Source organism: Protopterus annectens, chromosome 5.part1 (assembly GCF_019279795.1).
Source record: "Protopterus annectens isolate FY-2018-M chromosome 5.part1, PAN1.0, whole genome shotgun sequence".
Classification (NCBI taxonomy): domain Eukaryota; kingdom Metazoa; phylum Chordata; order Ceratodontiformes; family Protopteridae; genus Protopterus; species Protopterus annectens.
The window spans coordinates 350,271,720-350,289,662 of NC_056736.1; the positions used below are offsets into that span (position 1 = coordinate 350,271,720).

The 17,943-nt window shown below is 41.7% G+C and overlaps 1 protein-coding gene across 6 annotated transcripts in view; it reads left to right on the plus strand.

Annotated features, from left to right (window-relative positions):
• ARAP1 (ArfGAP with RhoGAP domain, ankyrin repeat and PH domain 1) overlaps nt 1-17,943 on the plus strand; it is a 2,759,262-nt gene that overhangs the window by 1,823,950 nt on the left and 917,369 nt on the right. For all 6 annotated transcript variants that reach the window (XM_044073028.1, XM_044073030.1, XM_044073029.1 and 3 more), the window contains one exon: nt 11,202-11,376. In XM_044073028.1, coding sequence (XP_043928963.1) covers nt 11,202-11,376 — 175 coding nt within the window. The remainder of the gene's footprint in view (nt 1-11,201; nt 11,377-17,943) is intronic.

Genomic DNA, 17,943 nt, shown 5'->3' on the forward strand with positions numbered 1-17,943 from the left:
GAGGCTGAAATTGTACAGTGTTGTTAGGAGTATAACTAAATTGTGTTTCATGCTATTTAAGATGCATCCAGGGATATTATCAGGACGCATCAGTGCAGTATATTTAGCCTTTGACAGCACTTTCAGGACTTGGTCTTGTATGATAACTAGAGGTGAATCAGTTTCAGGTATATTTTGAGGGCCAGAATGAAGTGAGTGAGGTTAGAGCTAAACTTATTGCCCATTAAATTAGCTATATATTCAGCCTCAGTGTCGGTAATGTCCTTCAAAATTAGCTCAGTGCATTGTTGTTTGTGCTTTTGAGATGATGAACATTACTGCAAAATATGCCTTGTGATTGCCTTTAGCTTGGGTAACTATTTTAGCTTCAAACTTGGCTTTGATGGATTTTATTAAGTTCCAGAGTTATTTGTGTTTTTCAGTGACAAGGGCACTAACATTCTGGGATTCTTTAGATATTATGATGAATGTAGCAACAGTGGCCTAGGGCCCTTAGCTACAGAGGTCCACTCTGGTCAGGAGGCTTCAACATAAAAAAAAATACTTAACACCTCTGTGGTGGCATCTTCTCCTTTAAGGAGGACCATGCATGTGTTGCATGCATGCATGCCTGTAATTTAAATTAGCCATTCTGTTTGTATGTGAGATAGTGCATGTGTACTACTATATGAAAGAAAAGTTGTGTTTGCATGTGTGTATTGCTGTGTGACAGAGTAGGTGTGTGTATTTGCAATGATGTGAGGTATTACCATCTAGGCCAGGAGATGTAGAGGAGTGGATGTGTAACATATGCCAGCATAGCTAGTTGGAGTTTTGTAAAGAATTACATGTAATTTCTATATCAAACTTATTTGTAGAGGTGCTTGCATTGAAAATGTATTTGTAAAGTTGCTTGTGTTAAAAATATACCAGCAGTGGGTCCTGCTGGACAGAAAAGAGATGCACCTGTATGTCAGACTGTATTGTAACTGTTGAAATGAATATATTGTAACAGAGAATACTGGAAGAGAAAAGGTTAATCTCAGTCCAGCTAACTTTGGAAACTAGTCTGAAATTAAATTACCTGGTTTAGTCCATAAAGGTTGTATCTTACTGTCCTGATTGCAACCAGAGACAAAATGCCAGTGAAAACCAGAACTAGGATTCCTACTGCATTGCCCTTAAGGGTGAACTTATTGGCATCCTGAAAAGGTGGAAGATGTTCTTCATGTTTCACTGTTGCAGTCATCACCTACGGTTTATTCCTGTTGTGGTAGCCCTCGGCTGGCCTGAATACCAGAGTCAATTTTTTTTTTACATTGGCTGCAGTTGCCTGTAGTCCGACGTCAGTTCATCAGTGTTATAAACAAGGCAGCTGACATCATTACATCATTCTTTCTTGTCATGGAACCCGTAACAGGATCAGTTCGCATGAGTGCTGGTCAGTCACTACCAGAAGTTGAATTTCAGCTGAAATTGTCTAAAGCTAAGTATCCCATTGGGGATCCATTTTTTTTGCACTAACCAATTTCCAAAAGAGTTAACAATTGTCTTGCTTGTGGAAAGCAGATCCCACACCGGGACTTCCATTCTTACTGCGTCACTTGTTTAGGCCCAGACAATGACGTCCTCCATTGCCAGTTCTGTGCCCTCTTTAATGCAAAAAACATTCACCGTAGAGCTCTTTTTGTAGACAGTTATTTTCGTGTTCCGTCTTCGCATTCTGATATGGCATTCATCAGCCAACAATCTGTGGACATTCAGAAAAAAACATAGAGATAAAGACAGAGACAGACCCACACAAGGCTAAGCCTTCTGACGACGCTACTGCTAAGCAGGTCGTCAGATCTCTGGAATTCAGTGAGGTGCTTTTGCAGCCCCTGATGCCCAATTCGATAAATACACAGGCCTCTACCGAGACCCTTTCGGAGTCCAGTATGCCACAGAAATCTTCTTTATCTTCCGAGCCTTTGGCTGTCTCTGCCTTGGATGGGTCCGGAGCTGCGACTCAGGCACCAGCTTCCGAGGAGGCCTTTCGCACTACCGAATCTAGACAAAAAATTACTTATTCTCATCTGACTACCATTTCTCTCAGACCGACAGATTCTCTCAACCCTAAAAGCCAGGCCACTCCTAGGAAATCTGCTTCTAGCCACCATCTTGCTACTGCTCCACCACCCCAAGCACAAATGCTTCAAATGGCGGAGGATCTCATCTCCCTTATCTGGGGTAGTCAGGCCACAACGTCTAAAAGGAAAAGGCACCCTTCTGCAGAAATTATTACAGAATAGGATTCTGAGTAATCTGGATATTCAGTTTTTGAAGGGGAACAGCATCCCTTAACTGCTTATGAGGATTCAGATGCAGAGGGATCCATCCCTTCTGCCTCTCCTCCAGAGGACCTTTCCTTTGGGGAAACCCTTCACTCCCTCAGGGAGCATTTCCAATGGGAATCTCAGGACTTCCCACAGTCTAAGAAAAGACTTGGAGAGTTTTTGGACCTGCCCCAGGACAGACCCCTGTCCATCCTCCATAGTTTAGAAGTGGCGGATGATATTTTCCATGAATTCATCTTAGCCCCTGACACCCTCCCTCCTGCTCCCATTAAACTTGACAGGTACTACAGAGTATCGGATTCTCACAAATACCTGTACAGAAATCCTGCTGCAGACCCAGAGGACATTACACAGGGACCTAAAGGAGCTATGACTAGTTCTGCCAATAATCCTCTTCCTTCTGACAAGGACTCCAGAGCTCTGTACAGATGGTGTAGAAAATTGTACACCTCTGCAATTTTAGCTATCAGAGCACTCAATTGTCAGTTCCATATGTTAAAATATCAACAATACACTTTGGAACTATTAAAACAGAAGATTGCTAACTTTCCTGACTGTGCCAATTCAAAAGAGTTAGCAGATTTACTCTGCTTGTCAAGTTGCCAAACACTTATTACAATGTGGATATGATGCCCTAGAAGTCACTAGAAGGGCAGCAGTGACAGGATCTGTTATTAGGAGACATGCATGGCTGAAGGAACAACCTCTCCCTGATCATGTCAAGTCTAAACTTATTGATGCACCCCTAGATAAGGTGTGCTTGTTTGGGGGAAAAGCAGAAGAGGTGCTTAAAAAGATGGAAGACAAAGCAAAATCAATGCAAACAGTAAAAGATTTCTTTCAGGTTCAGCTTCCCAGGTTCAGCAGGAACTTTCCCTGTAATCACTGGGCCTTCCCTGCATCTAGCAGACAGGACCAAGGTAAACCCCGCAGGGACAGACCATCCAAGCCCCTATCCCAGGGCTAGCAAAGAAGCAAACAGTGGACCACTTCCGTCTCTAAGGCAGGGAGTTCTAAGCCAACCTTCTATGGCAAACACTCACAATGACTCCTCCTCCCCCCTCTGTCCTCCCTTCACTCATCAAAAACTAGGAGGAAGGCTCTTCCTCTTCAAAGACAATTAGCTTTCTGTAACAAAGGACCAATGGGCCTTAAAGATAATTTTTCAGGGATACAGATTCTCTTTCAGTGAAATCCCAGTTCGAAGAGGATACCCAGACTTACCTCCAAATCAGTGGACAGAGGCATTGAAACAGGTCCAAACTCTCATATCCCAGGCGGCAGTAGAACCTGTCCCCTGAGATCAAACAGGCAAAGGCTTTTATTCCAGACTATTCCTTGTTCCCAGAAAAGAGGGCACTTGGCACCCCATCCTGGATCTATCCATTCTGAACACCTCCATGGTGGTCCCCAGATTCAAAGTGCTAACCTTGCAGCAATTGCTGCCTATGCTAACAAAAAATGCCTGGCTAGTGACCCTAGACCTAAAAGATTCCTACCTCCACATCCCCATCAGGGAATCATGCAGGAAATTCCTGTGCTTCATAGCAGGCTCACAACACTTTCAGTTCTCTGCGCTGCCATTTGGCTTATCTACTGCACACAGAGTACTCACCAAATGCTTGGCCCTGGCCATAGCATTCTGCAGACAGAGAAGTGTACAGATTTACCCTTACCTGGGTGACTGCCTCATTCAAGCAGAGTGCAAAGAAAAGCTACTCCAGGACCTTCTCTTTGTCTAATCACTCCTAACATCCCTAGGGTTCACCATCAATGAGAAGAAATCAAAGCAAAACCCCACCAGGAAGATCATTTTCTTGGGAGCTGTGGTAGACACAGCATCTCAAATGGCCTTCCTATCCCCAGAAAAACAGAGCTTCCTGCCTCTCTACTTTACCCAGCTGGCTTTCTGAGGTCACCTCACCTTGAGGAAGTTCCTACAAGCCCTGGGATACATGGCATCTTGCATCCTTCTCATTCCTCTGGCCAGGCTTCACATGAGAAAACTTCAGTGGTATATAAAGAACCTTTGGTGCCAGCACTCAGTCCCTAGAGACCTCTCTCCCTCTGATCCCATGTATAAGGGCCAAGTTTCTCTGGTGGGCAGAGTCCTGTGCCAGGAACAAGGGTCTTCCCTTCATCCTCCACCCTACTGGCCAGACCATCACCACCGACACCTCAGACATTGCTTGGGATACTCTCCTAGCAGGCAGGTGCACCCAAGGTCTTTGGGATGCCCAGCAACTTCACTTGCACATCAATCCAAAAGAAATGATGGCAGTACAAAAGGCTCTGACATATTTCAAACCCCATCTTAGGCCAGGGGTTTTCCTTATAAAAACAGACAACACCACAGTAATGTGGTATATCAACAAACAGGGGGGGACACAGTCTTACCCCCTGTGCAGGTTAGCCATGAGCCTCTGGCTTACAGCCACAACCATGGGTCTACACCTAATTACCCAATACCTACCAGGGGTCACCAACACCCTGGCAGACCACCTAAGCAGAAACTTACTGGACCCTCACGAATGGCAGCTCCACAGGGAAATCTTTCTGCAAATCACTCAGGAGTGGTGGACTCCAGAAGTGGATCTCTTTGCCTCGCACCTCAACCACCAACTGCAAAAGTTCTGTACCAGGGAATATCACCTCCTAGCATGGAAGGTAGATGCCTTGACCTTCCCCTGGAACTCCCACTTTGTGCATGCGTTCCCTCCTCTGCCCCTTATTCCCAAGGTACTGATCAAAATAAGGAAGGAGACCAAAGGCCATTCTCATTGCTCCAGATTGGCCTAGACAGTACTGGTACCCCTTACTGCACAGCCTGACCTTACAGTCCCCCTAGCAGCTTCTCCTGATCTCAGACCTCTTGACCCAGGTGAGGGGGAAGATACTGCACCCAGATTTACAGACTCTCAATCTTTCAGCATGGCTTATACCTTAAAACTAACAAGGAGTCCCTGTTAAGCAAACATGTCCTAGACATCATCACAGAGGCCAGAAGGCCCAACACCTGAAAATCATACGCAGGGAAATTAAAAAGGTTCTGCTCCTGGAGCCAGTCCAAAGGGCCAGTAACTCCCATCCTTCCATCCCTCTTATCTTGGATTACCTAGCAGAGTTACTCAATAATAGCCTCTCTTTCTCCTCTATTAAAATCCATGCCATTTCTGCCCATTATGATTCAGACCCATCCCTCTTCTCTCATCCTTTGATTAAGCAATTCCTCAGAGGGACTTCTAATATCAGACCTCCCAGAAGGACTCCCACGCAACCCTGGGACCTGAGTTATTTTCTAGAAAAACTAACCTTACCTCCTTTCAAACCTGCTGCTTTTACAGAATTGAAGTACCTCTCCTGGAAGACTGCCTTCCTACTAGCTATCACGCTCTCATGGCTGTTGAGCCTTTCATCATTTTCCATGCAGACAGGGTCTCCCTGAGGAATAACCCCTTCTTTATGCCCAAGGTGGTATCTGATGTGACTCTCAACCAAGCCATATACCTACCCACCTTCTTTCCCAACCCTCAGAACAAGGGAGAAAGAATTCTACACTCACTAGACGTGCACAGACAACTCAGATACTATCTGGACCATACTAAACCATTCAGAAAAACAGACCAACTACTTGTCAGCTTTGCCCCTAGGGCAGACGGGAAGCCCATTTCCAAACAAAACATTTTCAAATGGCTATCACACTGTATTAATTTCTGCTACAGACTACATGGGAAAACCCCCCCTAAGTCTATCTATACCCATTCCACTAGGGCAGCCTCCACTTCCACAGCCTTCCTCAGAGGAGTCCCCACCAGGGACATCTTGGAAGCTGCCACCTGGACTTCTGTCCATACCTTTACAAAGCATTACCACCTACCTCTTTTTTCTAAGTCTAGGGCAGGGTTTTCCTCTGCAGTTCTGCAGGGGCTGCTGACCCATGCCTAGGACTCTAATCTATCCTTTCACCCCTCTTCTCAGCTTTGGGAATCCTCCCACAGGTGATGACTGCAACAGTAAAACACAAAAAACATAGTACAGTTGTGTACACTTACCATAAATGTAGATGTTTGAGTGTATTCACTGTTGCCGTCCTGGTTTCCCTCCCTCCATCCCCCATGTAGCATCTTCCTCTAGGGGACATAAGCTTCCCACTGTGGCTTTTAGCCACCAGGACCACTTTTCCTTATTTCCTTGTGCTTCTGATGGGTTATGGCAAGAAAAACTGATGTAATGACATCAGCTGCCTTGCTTTATAGCACTGACGACCTGATGTCAAACTACAGGCGACTGTAGCTGATGGAAAAAAAAACTTGACTGTAATATTCAGGCTGGCCAAGGGCTAGCACAGCAGGGATAACCCACAGGTGATGACTGCAACAGCGAATACACTCGAACATCTACATTTAAGGTAAGTGTACACAGCTGTACTTTTTTGAAATGGTTTTATAGCTTCCAGATACTATAACACATCTTAGCAAACCACTATGTGTGTGTATGGAAACACATATGTTCTAGATTCTGGATCAGTTTCTAGTACATGGGGTAGTGTGGGAACTAGAAGTCAGGTGATGTCATTCTGTAATGCAGCACCTCTTGTTCATACTGAGCTGAATGGAGCAGGGGCACAGACACAACTCTGTGCTGAGATTTCAGCTGACTAGAAGCTTCTGAGTTTCCTTAAAACCATAAGCTGACTGTTTTCTTTCTTATTTTTCTATTCATTGCTTATTCTTACCATTTATTGCACTTTTTGTCTGCTGACAACTTTTTTATTGTATTTTATTACTATAAACAAACTGCACTGTTGTACTGCAACTGTCTGCCTTCCTGTCTCCGATAAATCATTTTAGTTACTGTTTTCACTGTTTGCAAAGCTTTTTAACCATTTAAACTGTTTGAAAGGTATTAACTGGAAATTTTCTCCACTTGTTAAGCATCTGTTTGTTTGTTTTAATTTTCCTGCCAAGAAGTGTATCATAAAACTGATTTGTTTGTAGTTAAAAGCATCTCTAGAGTCTCCTTAGTCTTTTTTGTTTAAAACTTTTATTTAGTGTCTCACTGCTGTTTTTCTGCTGTATTAAACATTTCTGTAGTGTTTTCTCCCAAAAATAGTGTAGCTAGTAGATGTAGCATAATCCAGACTCAGAGTTGCTGTTCTGGGCCTTGTTGTTTGTTTGTAGTGGCTGTTTGTTCTGAGCACATTTTCCAGGCCATCTTGGATTAGAAAGAGCCCTTTTGCACTCTAGTGAGAGGATTGTGCTTATTAGTCCCTGGCTGATAAAGGTTGGCTGGTCTAAGGCTTGGAGTAAGCACCTCATTGTTTTCTTTGAGCTTTTTTAAAGTTGTTTTAAATTTTAACCTTCTGGTATTTAATCCTCAACTCATGAGTGGGTTTCTGCTTGTTTGCTCATCATTCAGCACCATGGACTATCGTGCAATTGTGTGCCACAGGCGGACAGATAATTTCGACAAGTTTTCCCTTAGATACAGCTGTATCCCAACAGTATATTTCCTCATCTTTAGCACATTTCCAGGCAAAGAGGCTAGATTACTGTGTTACTTGAATCTTCTATTTTTTTTTGTTGTATTTGAACTCCACATTTGAGCTGGTTTGGGCTTGTTTGTACATGTTGGACCACAGCTGCACTGTTTTAACCCATTGTGAGGTATTTCAGCTACAAATATTTCCTTAGTAGCACTTGTGTCTTACTAGTACTTAGCTCTGTCTGACCTCTCTCTTTCAGCTTCTGACAAATATGGATGGACAATTCCCTACAGTTTCTCCTGCCAATCTGCTTGATATGGGCATCCTGAGGCAGTGTTGTAACTGCCTCATGTACATGGACAGCCCTCTACTACTACCACCTAAGAACACAATTTGTGAGAGATTAAGTTTCTAGAGTCTATGCTCTCTCCCGCACAAACCAGTACATCTGGCACTGAGAAGGTTGTCAACACAAACTCCACACCCCAATCTCCACCCACACCTACACAATACACACGCACATATGCGGAGGTCCTCAACAAAAACATACCCAAACAAAAGAGACATCTGAAGGAAAAACGCACACAAACTCCACTGCCCACCACACCACATACCACACGTAGTCCACACAAGTGTGTCTCACAGCCACTAAGGCCTAAACATAAACCCAGCATACTAGTCATAGGAGACTTCATTGTGAGACACACAGATGTATCCCTCACCAGGCTGGATAAGGAGAAAGTCATGGTTAGTTGTTTGTCAGGTGCCAGAATCCACCATATCACCCTTGCACTCAAATTATGACTCTGTCGTAGTCCATGTTGGTGTGAATGAGTTGAGACATACCTCACTGGTCTATATGAAGAGAGACATGATCAAGCTCACTGAATATGTGTCCCAGGCAGGTATGTTCCTAGCCTTAAGCAGCATTCACCCATCACCAAGATAGATGCCTCAGTACAAACAGAAAATTATTGACATTAACAATTGGTTTAGTTTCTGGTGTCATTCTAAGGGGATCCAGTACCTGACAGCCTAGGAAGACATGACTGACAGACCATGATTCTTAGTCAGAGATGGCCTGCATCTGTCTCCCTTGGGCTTCAGGCTTCTGGTAAAGACTCTTGCCTTGTCCATAGTGTCCTTTTTAAGCAATGCCATGAGGTCAAAACTACCAACATGAACATTTTATCAAAATGCAAATTAAAGGTTATGTTGCTAAATGCTAGGAGTCTAAATAAGAAACTGCACTCAGAGCAAGCATTCTTAACTCTGAAAAATGTTGACATTCATGCAGTCACAGAAACCTAGTTCAAAGCTGCAGAGAGCATCCCAATCATACCAACTTACTCATCCTTTCATACATTCAGACCCCAAACCATGGGTGGCAAAGAAAAGGAGGTGGAGATGCAATATATATTAAAGACATAAGCACCTCCAGGCTGGTCAAACAGTATGACATACAAGAGATACTCCAGGTGCAGATAACCATTGACAAGACCCCTATTAAAATCATAGCTACATGCAGGCCCCCAACTTTGACTCAAGATGCTCATCTCACCTATCTGGACCTCTTTGAATCTATCAAGATTCAACCCATTACCCTGATCCTGGGTGACTTTAACTATCCAACCATAGATTGGAAGAACTACTCATTCCAAAACACAAATGCCCAGAGATTCCCTGAGGTCATCAATGCAAATGCCTTTAGCCAGCTGGCCAACAATCTCACAAGAGGTAATAATATCTTGGACTTGATATTAACCATGATGAGTAACCACTGCAGCATCCCTACAGTGTCATCCTCCCTGGTAAGATCAGACCACAAAGTGATCACTTTCGAAGTCACCATCACCCTTGACCCTGCCCCAGCTAGGGTCAAACAAAAAAAACGTCTGCAAAGCTTATCACAACTTCTTGAGGGAAGGTATAAACAGTTTCACAGCCTTCTCCCCTCCATAGGAACTGACACATATGTCCAAAGCTACACCAAAGTACTATAAAAGCATTTTTTATAGTTGCATGGAATTAGGAATACCTGACAGGATTAAACCATCCTCCTCAAGGAAGAGTAAACATGTCTGGTGAACATCTGCAATAAATAAACTCTATAATAAAAGGAAAAAAATGTTGTCAAGGACTAAGAAGGAGCATATGCCTAATTGGAAGCAATCTCTCCTTAGCCTGAACAAGCAAATAAGAGCACTAGTGAAATCCTCCAAAGCAAACTTCAAGTCAAAACTGGCTACATGTACTAAAGACAATCATAAGGCCTTCATATATGTCCAAAATCTCAAAAGAAGCACTCGGATTGGTGGTCAAGGACACCACATACACAAATGCCATAGATATAGCCAACTTGCTGCAGGAGAGGCTGGAATGTATAACTTTTAAGGAGGGTTATTCCATATCTGAATAATAAGACTGTTTTATCTGAACTAAATAACTTCAACTGTAATGTGTACAGAAATGGAGACTCCCATTTATCAGTGCAATAAGACACTTGGGATAAAGGGAATGTATGAGGTGCTTGTCCTTTTATCTTACATCTGACAGTATTTCATGATAATATTTCTGTCATGCACATCCCCATCATGGCTACGTGTGTACATTTACCTAGTGATTCTTTTGTAGTATTTTTCCTTCAGTGTCACCTGATAAATCTGTCAGAATCACAACTGACAGTTTTTATTTATGTCTCAGTACTGAGTGATCCCATTACAACTGTACACGTATTCAAAGTCTTCAGAAGAATGTGTATGTTGAAAATAAATTGTTCATATTTTTCAATCCATAATTTAGTTTATTGCATATGTATTTTTAGATGCTTATCTTGTTTTAAGTAATTGAATTAATACAAAACAGCTTGTGTATTGGTTGTCTTTTTTTTTCTGTAGATGGAGGACTGATTAAGAGTTCCCTGATTACAGGAAAACAAAGTCTGCTGTAGTCAGCTATCTCCTACAGGTATTTTTTGCCCTGTAGTTAAACTGAAGCTTGTGACAGAGAGCTGACTGGTTCCAATGACTTTGGAATTTCCATGTGCCTTTGTTTATCGAAGTAATACTACCCTCCTTCTTCTGATGATTTATTACCTCACCCACTCACCCACCCCCACACAGTACAGCAACGTTCCTTATTTCTTTTGGAGGATTGAAGAATGTTTATTTATGGATAAATAAGTGGCATAAGATTTCCACACAATGTGAACAGCTCACTTCCTGTTAGCTGTACTAATTGTTCAACAAACACTTGCTAGCCTTTCGGTAACCTGCACTTCAAACAGCTGCTGCATACAAGAAAGTGACTTACTGCATCAACTCTGGAATGTATCCTGTGTTTAACGTTTCTCCTGCTTTTTCACATTTCTGAGCTAGTTTTTCCTCCTTATTTTGTTTTAGGCCCTTTGTGCTGCGGTGGAGACAAGTGACGTGGCTGAAACCTTGTCATTATTGTTTTGTGGGGCTGAGGTAGGCTGTTTCTCAGGAGACCCTCGTTATCCTACTCCATCAGCTCTTGCAGAGGAAGCTGGCCAGAGATTACAAAAAGAGCTTCTCGCTCAGAACAGAAGTTCAGGTAAGAAAGGACAATATTTTCTTTTACAGAATGTAGATCTGGACACTGCAAGATATTCCTGCAGGGGCTAAATGATATTGAGTCATTTTTGTTTCTGTATGGACAAGCTTTTTCTTTTCTGCATGGTTAGATTTGATTGTTTTCAAAGCACCACATGTAAACTTTTGTGTATTAGTGAGTTGTTTTGTTGAGTCTGTTTGAAATTATCTGGTTTTGTTGGGTCTGTTTGAAATTATCTGGAGTGCATAGATCACATTTATCCTCATGGAGCAGTGGAAATAGTTTCACTGAGATACAACATAACTTATTTTTATGAGTTTGTAGATCGCTGGAGTCATTCAGCACTCTTGCTGTATACAAAGCTAAAATACTCCGGTTTCAGTTGTCATGTACCTCTTACAATGAGAGCAATGTGATCATAAATGATGTCTGCTAGAGGGCAGTAGCAGTCTGTTTACAACTCGCTCCCACGTCTGTCCCCAGACAGCATTACTGTTTTCATTCCAGTTGAGATATGCTGTTACTGGAAGTTAAGACACGTGAACATATTTGCCTCTGTTTTGCTTCTTTTCTATTTGTTGTTAAACAAAAGGAAACTTAGCTCGTAACTTACTGTGCATTCTCTGTCATGCCTAATGCATACAATGCCAAGCCAGTAATTTGATTAACCATTTTAGTGGTATTTTTAAGCACCTACGTTTCAACTTAGAGTATGGCCTACTGTAAATGTTAGAATTTAGTCATATGTGTGGATTTCCTAGTAAATATCACAGATAAAAGTGATGTGGCTTTCTGTGCTGTTCTTAAGAGGTGTGTGTCTGCCTGTTATGTATGGATTTTATTATTTTTTCATTATAGTTACATTTTGCATATTAATAATACAGTTGCATCAAAACAAGAGAGAACACAGAAACATGCATATACTGCAAACAATGAATATTCCGTGTAAATGTTAAATTTCAACTAGGTAAGTAATAACATTTTACAAGAGTATAGCAAGAAAAGGAGGGAGTGACAGTGAGATGTATATTTATGAATGTGTATGGGTGCTCCTTCTGCATCTCCTGCAGTGGGTTTTGCTATAGCAATAGTGTAAAATATCAGAAGAAAGAACCACAGTTTGGAGAAATATGGCTGTGCATAGAAGTATCAGAAGAGGCTAGTCGACAGCAGTATGCATCAATGTGAATAAATGCAATGCAGGGCAGTAATAAATGTTAATGATTCTTTTTGTTGAGGGTTGTTGCTCCCTGTGACTATATGAACAAAAGTTACAAGTAATGCTTCTCAACTGTACAGATTTTCGCAGACTGTCCAAATTTTTGCCTCATAAGTTTTGTTCAGTTTTTCATAAAATTGTGTTTTTCTGGCAAATTAGTGGCAAATCATTAAAGATTGAAGTTAAAAAATAATGACAGACATTTGAGTTTCAGACTTCATACCATTCAGAATATTCATGATAATATAAAGCCTATTGTTCTATCAACTTTCTACATTTGTAAGAGCAATATTTAAAATTACCCCTATTTTGGGGCTTTGTCCCACTTTTATTTATGGCTTTGTCCAGATTTCTTGCTCTAAGAGGTTGAAAGGTACGTGCAAGTTGCATCATAACTTGGTAGCATTAACTCAGATAGGCACTGTCTGTATCTTTATTCCCTGAACCTGAAAGTAATTCTGTCAGCCAGGTGACTAAAAAGGTGTCACACACCTTCCCCTGACAGCAGCATACCCTGTCCTTGCAGTAACAACACATTAGGAAATGGGGAACTTCTTTTACAGTCCCCTTTACCTACATAAATGCTGATGACTAAACTACACAGTGTGGATTACTATACCACAAAGCCCTGATCACTGCATCATGTATCACATGGTGCTAGTGACTGTGCTACACAGTGTTAATTACTACCACACAGTGCTGTTAACTGTACTACACAGTACGGATTACTATACTACACATTGTTGATCACTGTACCACATGGTGCTAATCACTATACTACACAGCACTGATTGCTAACACACAGTGCTGGTGACTATATGATACTGTGCTAATTACTGTACCGCACCATGCTGATAACTGTATTACATGGTGATTGATACTGTACTACACAGTGATAATTACTACCACATCATGCTGGTGACTGTACTAAGCAATAATAATTACTATACTATACACTGTTGATCACTGTACTACAGAGTATTAATTATTACCATCCATTGCTGGTGACTGCACTACACTGTGCAGATTACTTTACCACAGTGTGATGATCACTGTACTATATAATGCTAGTTACTATACTACATAGCGCTGATTACAACACGTTGTTGACCACTGTACTGCATGGTGCTAGACACTATATTACACAGTGTTAATTACTATCACACAGTGCTAGTGACTATACTATGCAGTGTTAATTACTACCACACTGTGCTTGTGACTGTACTACACAGTACTGATTACTATACCACATGTTGTTGATCACTGCATGTCATGCTACTAGACACAATACTACACAGTGTTAATTACTATCACACAGTGCTTGCGACGGAACCAAACCAATTACTACCATACAGTGTTGGTGACTATACTACACTGCTGATTACTGTACCACAAAGTGCTGATCACTGCACTACATGGTGCAAGACATTGTTGATCAGTGTACCACATGGTGGCAGACACTATAGTACACAGTATTAATCACTACCTCACAGTGCTTGTGACTGTACTGCACAGTATCAGCTGATTACTTCCATGCAGTGCTGGTGACTTTAGCACACTGTGGTGATTACTGCACCACAAAGTGATGATTACATGGTGCTTGTTGCTATACTGAAAGGTACAATTCCATATTTTTATTTGTATTCATTTATCTGTGTAAACCTAGCAGACCCAAGTGTTTCTTACAGATTTACCCAGAAATATATCATGATTTGTTTAGCCACACAGTTTGCAAGTGAAGACTGAAGTAACAAAATCAAGACTGTAGGTGAAGCTATTCACAGTTCAGAATCATAACCATCTGTGCTAAACAGTTAGACATTTCTTAATTTAATTTTTAGTGCTATTGAGAAGTCAAACTAAGTTTATTTTCACATTTTGTTGAATAAGTAGCTCACACCAGACCTATTACTTTTTCATTAGAGACTTTGGATTGTATTTTAAGTAATTTGTCAATTCCCTGACATACATTCCAGCAGTGTTTAATAAAAATACCGTGGGATATTTTATATCCACAAGTATTACCTGTAGCTCAGATGCATAGGATTTTGAGCATCTCTTTCAAAATATGACAGCTGAGGAGTGCAGTATTCCCAAAATGCCCAAGAAGATAAATACTGTGACATGAATCTAATTGCATGACAGAGAAAATTAGCCTTCAGTCTTCTGATCTTCCCAGAGTCAGATTTGAACATGGACTTGTTGAATTACAGTTTTGGTAATCTACACTAAAAGTGCCAAATGCACTGAAGCAATAATGGATTACTCACTTCTGGGAGTACTAATAAAATACATAACTGTATTATAGTTTCACTATATTTCAGCTTTCACAAAATGATGCATTACATTTCAAAGTAAATGGGACCTTTCATTTAACTTGAGTTCAACTAAAATCTTCTAGTGTACTGCAGACACATTCAAATGTTTGCATTGTTAACGTTGCAGTAAGGAAATAATCCAGTATGTGGTATAAATATCCATCAGGTGTGGGGGAGAAAAGGAGACATTTGGGTACTTTCACTGTAGTTCATTAACAAATCCTGGCATGGAAAGACTGTTGCGAAACAATATAACAGTTTTTTTGTTTGTTTGTATAAAACAGACTGAGAATGAAGACAGAAAGAAGATAACAGCTCTTGTCTGTGTTGCTGGTGCATACAGTCTGACAAAGGCATCCAAGTCTGGAGAAACCCAACAAAAAATGTTTAAATGCAGCTGATAAGCTTCTCAGAAATAATATAGCTTTACTGTTGCACAAGGAAGCTGTCTCTGATGTTGCATATGTCTGAGTTTAAAAAAAATGCCTGGGTCAGGTGTTGTTAGCAGATTTTTGGAGAGAGATGCTTGTTATAAAGTTTGGTGCAGGAATTTACCATAGGTAGAGTGATGTGCCAAGAACAGTTGGTATCCTGGGCATTTCCTCCACTGGACCCCCCCCCCCCATGTGAGGCTGCAAACAAAAAGAAAAAAAAAAGGAAAGAAAGGAAGGAAGAAATTCTTGCAAAGTTGAAGACCAAAATCACTATTCAGGGTATGCAAAGAGCTATTATATAAGCATAGGTAGATAGATAGATAGATAGATAGATAGATAGATAGATAGATAGATAGATAGATAGATGTATGCCTACATAATAGCACTTTGATGTATCACCCCCCCCCCCTTTACTATATTGTAGAAAGGCACTTGCTGCTGTTCCCTGACTGACTGTTACTTAAGCTTAAACATCTGCATGGCACACTTAGTATCTTCTTAGTAGTTGTTTGCTACACTGTGTCCAAAACCTTTGCTAAACTGTAGCAGAGAGCAATTCCAAATACACAAACCCTGACTGGTGGTAATTTAAATGATTACTTATACTGCTTGCAGGGACTGATTAGCACCTCTTTTACAGTACCGATCATACCCACTAACAGTTTGCATCCAGAGAAGTGCCCCCATTTACCACACCAATCCTGCAACTGTGACAAAGGTCCTTTCATCTTTTGTGACTACAAAAGCATTGGATATCCCTAAAGCACAGACAGTTTTTTTTTTTTCTGTGCTGACTGTATCATTAGGACAGTGGGTAGAAAAGGAAAATTAACTTGCATGCACTGTTTTGACTTCTTTTTTGTGGTGCATAGCAATTGGTAGTATGTCCACTGGTTTTGTCCAGGTCACTTTGAAGCATTGCAGCATACTTCTCAACCTCTTAATTGTAAAAATCAGGACAAAGCCAAAAATAATGGGGGACAAAGGCCCAAAAATAGAGACAGATTTCAAATATTGCTCTTGTAACTTTAGAAAGTTGCTGGAATACGAGGATGTTCATCGTGTTACACTGCTGCAGTCATTACACTTGGGTTATCCTGCTGTCAGGCGGTTCCCCAGTTGGCCTGAGTTCCAAAGTCTTGGTCTGGCGTCAGTTGCTGTCGCCTCCTACCTGACGACAGGGGTATATAAGATGCAGCCGACACCATTTTCTTCAGTCTTTCTTGTTGCGCGGTGCCCGAAGCAAAAGCAGTTGGCAAGTGCCGGTTGGCCGACTCCTGAGATTTTCATTTCCGAATCCAGAACCAAAGTCTTCTACAAAGCTAAGTACCCCATTGGGGAAACTTTTTCTTGCCTCAGTCCGATGTCAGTAAAAGTTAATAACTGTATTTCTTGCGGGAAGCAAATACCTCATAAGGATTTCCATTCTTATTGCATCCCATGCCTAGACCCAGACCACGACGTCAATGGTTGTCGGTTTTGTGCTAGGTTTAACAAGCGCACTATTAAACGTCGGTTTGATTTTGCCAGACATTATTTTGGCAGAAAATTTAATTATACGATGCCTATGGAACTTCCAACGACCGCAATTCATAAAAAGCGCAAAGACAAAGACAGGCATCCGAGGCCCAAAACAGACGACAAAGCCTCTTCTAGGCCAGTTGCCGGTTCTCCAGTTTTCAGCGAGGTGCCTTCGCAGCCCCTGACGACCGCTTCTGCAGAACCACAGGCAGCCACCGACTCCTTAGTGGAGATGGCTGGGCCATCGGACTCCCAAGTTTTACAGACTACTGAAACCGACTCTGCAGAGGCATCCAGTGTACATGAGCCACCTGCAACTTCAGAGGGTGTCTTCAGACCTAGTCAGCTTAGCCTTAAACCCTCTTCTAAGTCTAAACAACCTCTTAAATCAAAGAAATCACAGTCTCCAGGACAGGCCTCCATGCCTAAGAAACAAATGCTCAAAATGGCCGAAGACCTGATCACTCTGATCAGGGGGTCCCATCCACCTCCTGATAAAAGGCCCAGACAGGATGTGGATTATGACTCCTCGACCAGGTGTCCATTTCCTCAGAGTCTTCCTCAGACCTAGGTTTTCTTTACCACCTTATGAGGATTCTGATGCTGAGGAACCCATTCCATCAGCCTCTTCACCAGAGGATTACTCTTTTGGGGAAACTTTACACACCATGAGGGAGCATTTCCATTGGGAAGGCCAGGATTATTCAGAATCCAAGAAAAGGCTAACAGAATTTCTACTTTTGCTTCAACACAGACCCCTGGCTATTCCACCAGTGTTAGATATTGTGGATGATGTGTATACTGAATCCAGCTTAAATCCTGATTCCTTACCTCCAGCTCCAGTTAAACCAGACAGGTATTACAGAGTCCCCGACTCACACAAATGTCTGTATAAAAGCCCAGTGGCAGACCCAGAAACTATTTCTCAGGGACCCAAAGGGGTCAAGGCCTCATCAGCAAAGAACCTAGTTCCCTCCGACTGAGACTCCAGAACATTAGACAGATGGGGAAAGAAAGTATATACATCTGCAACTTTAGCAATGAGAGCTTTGAATTGCCAATTTCACATGTTAAA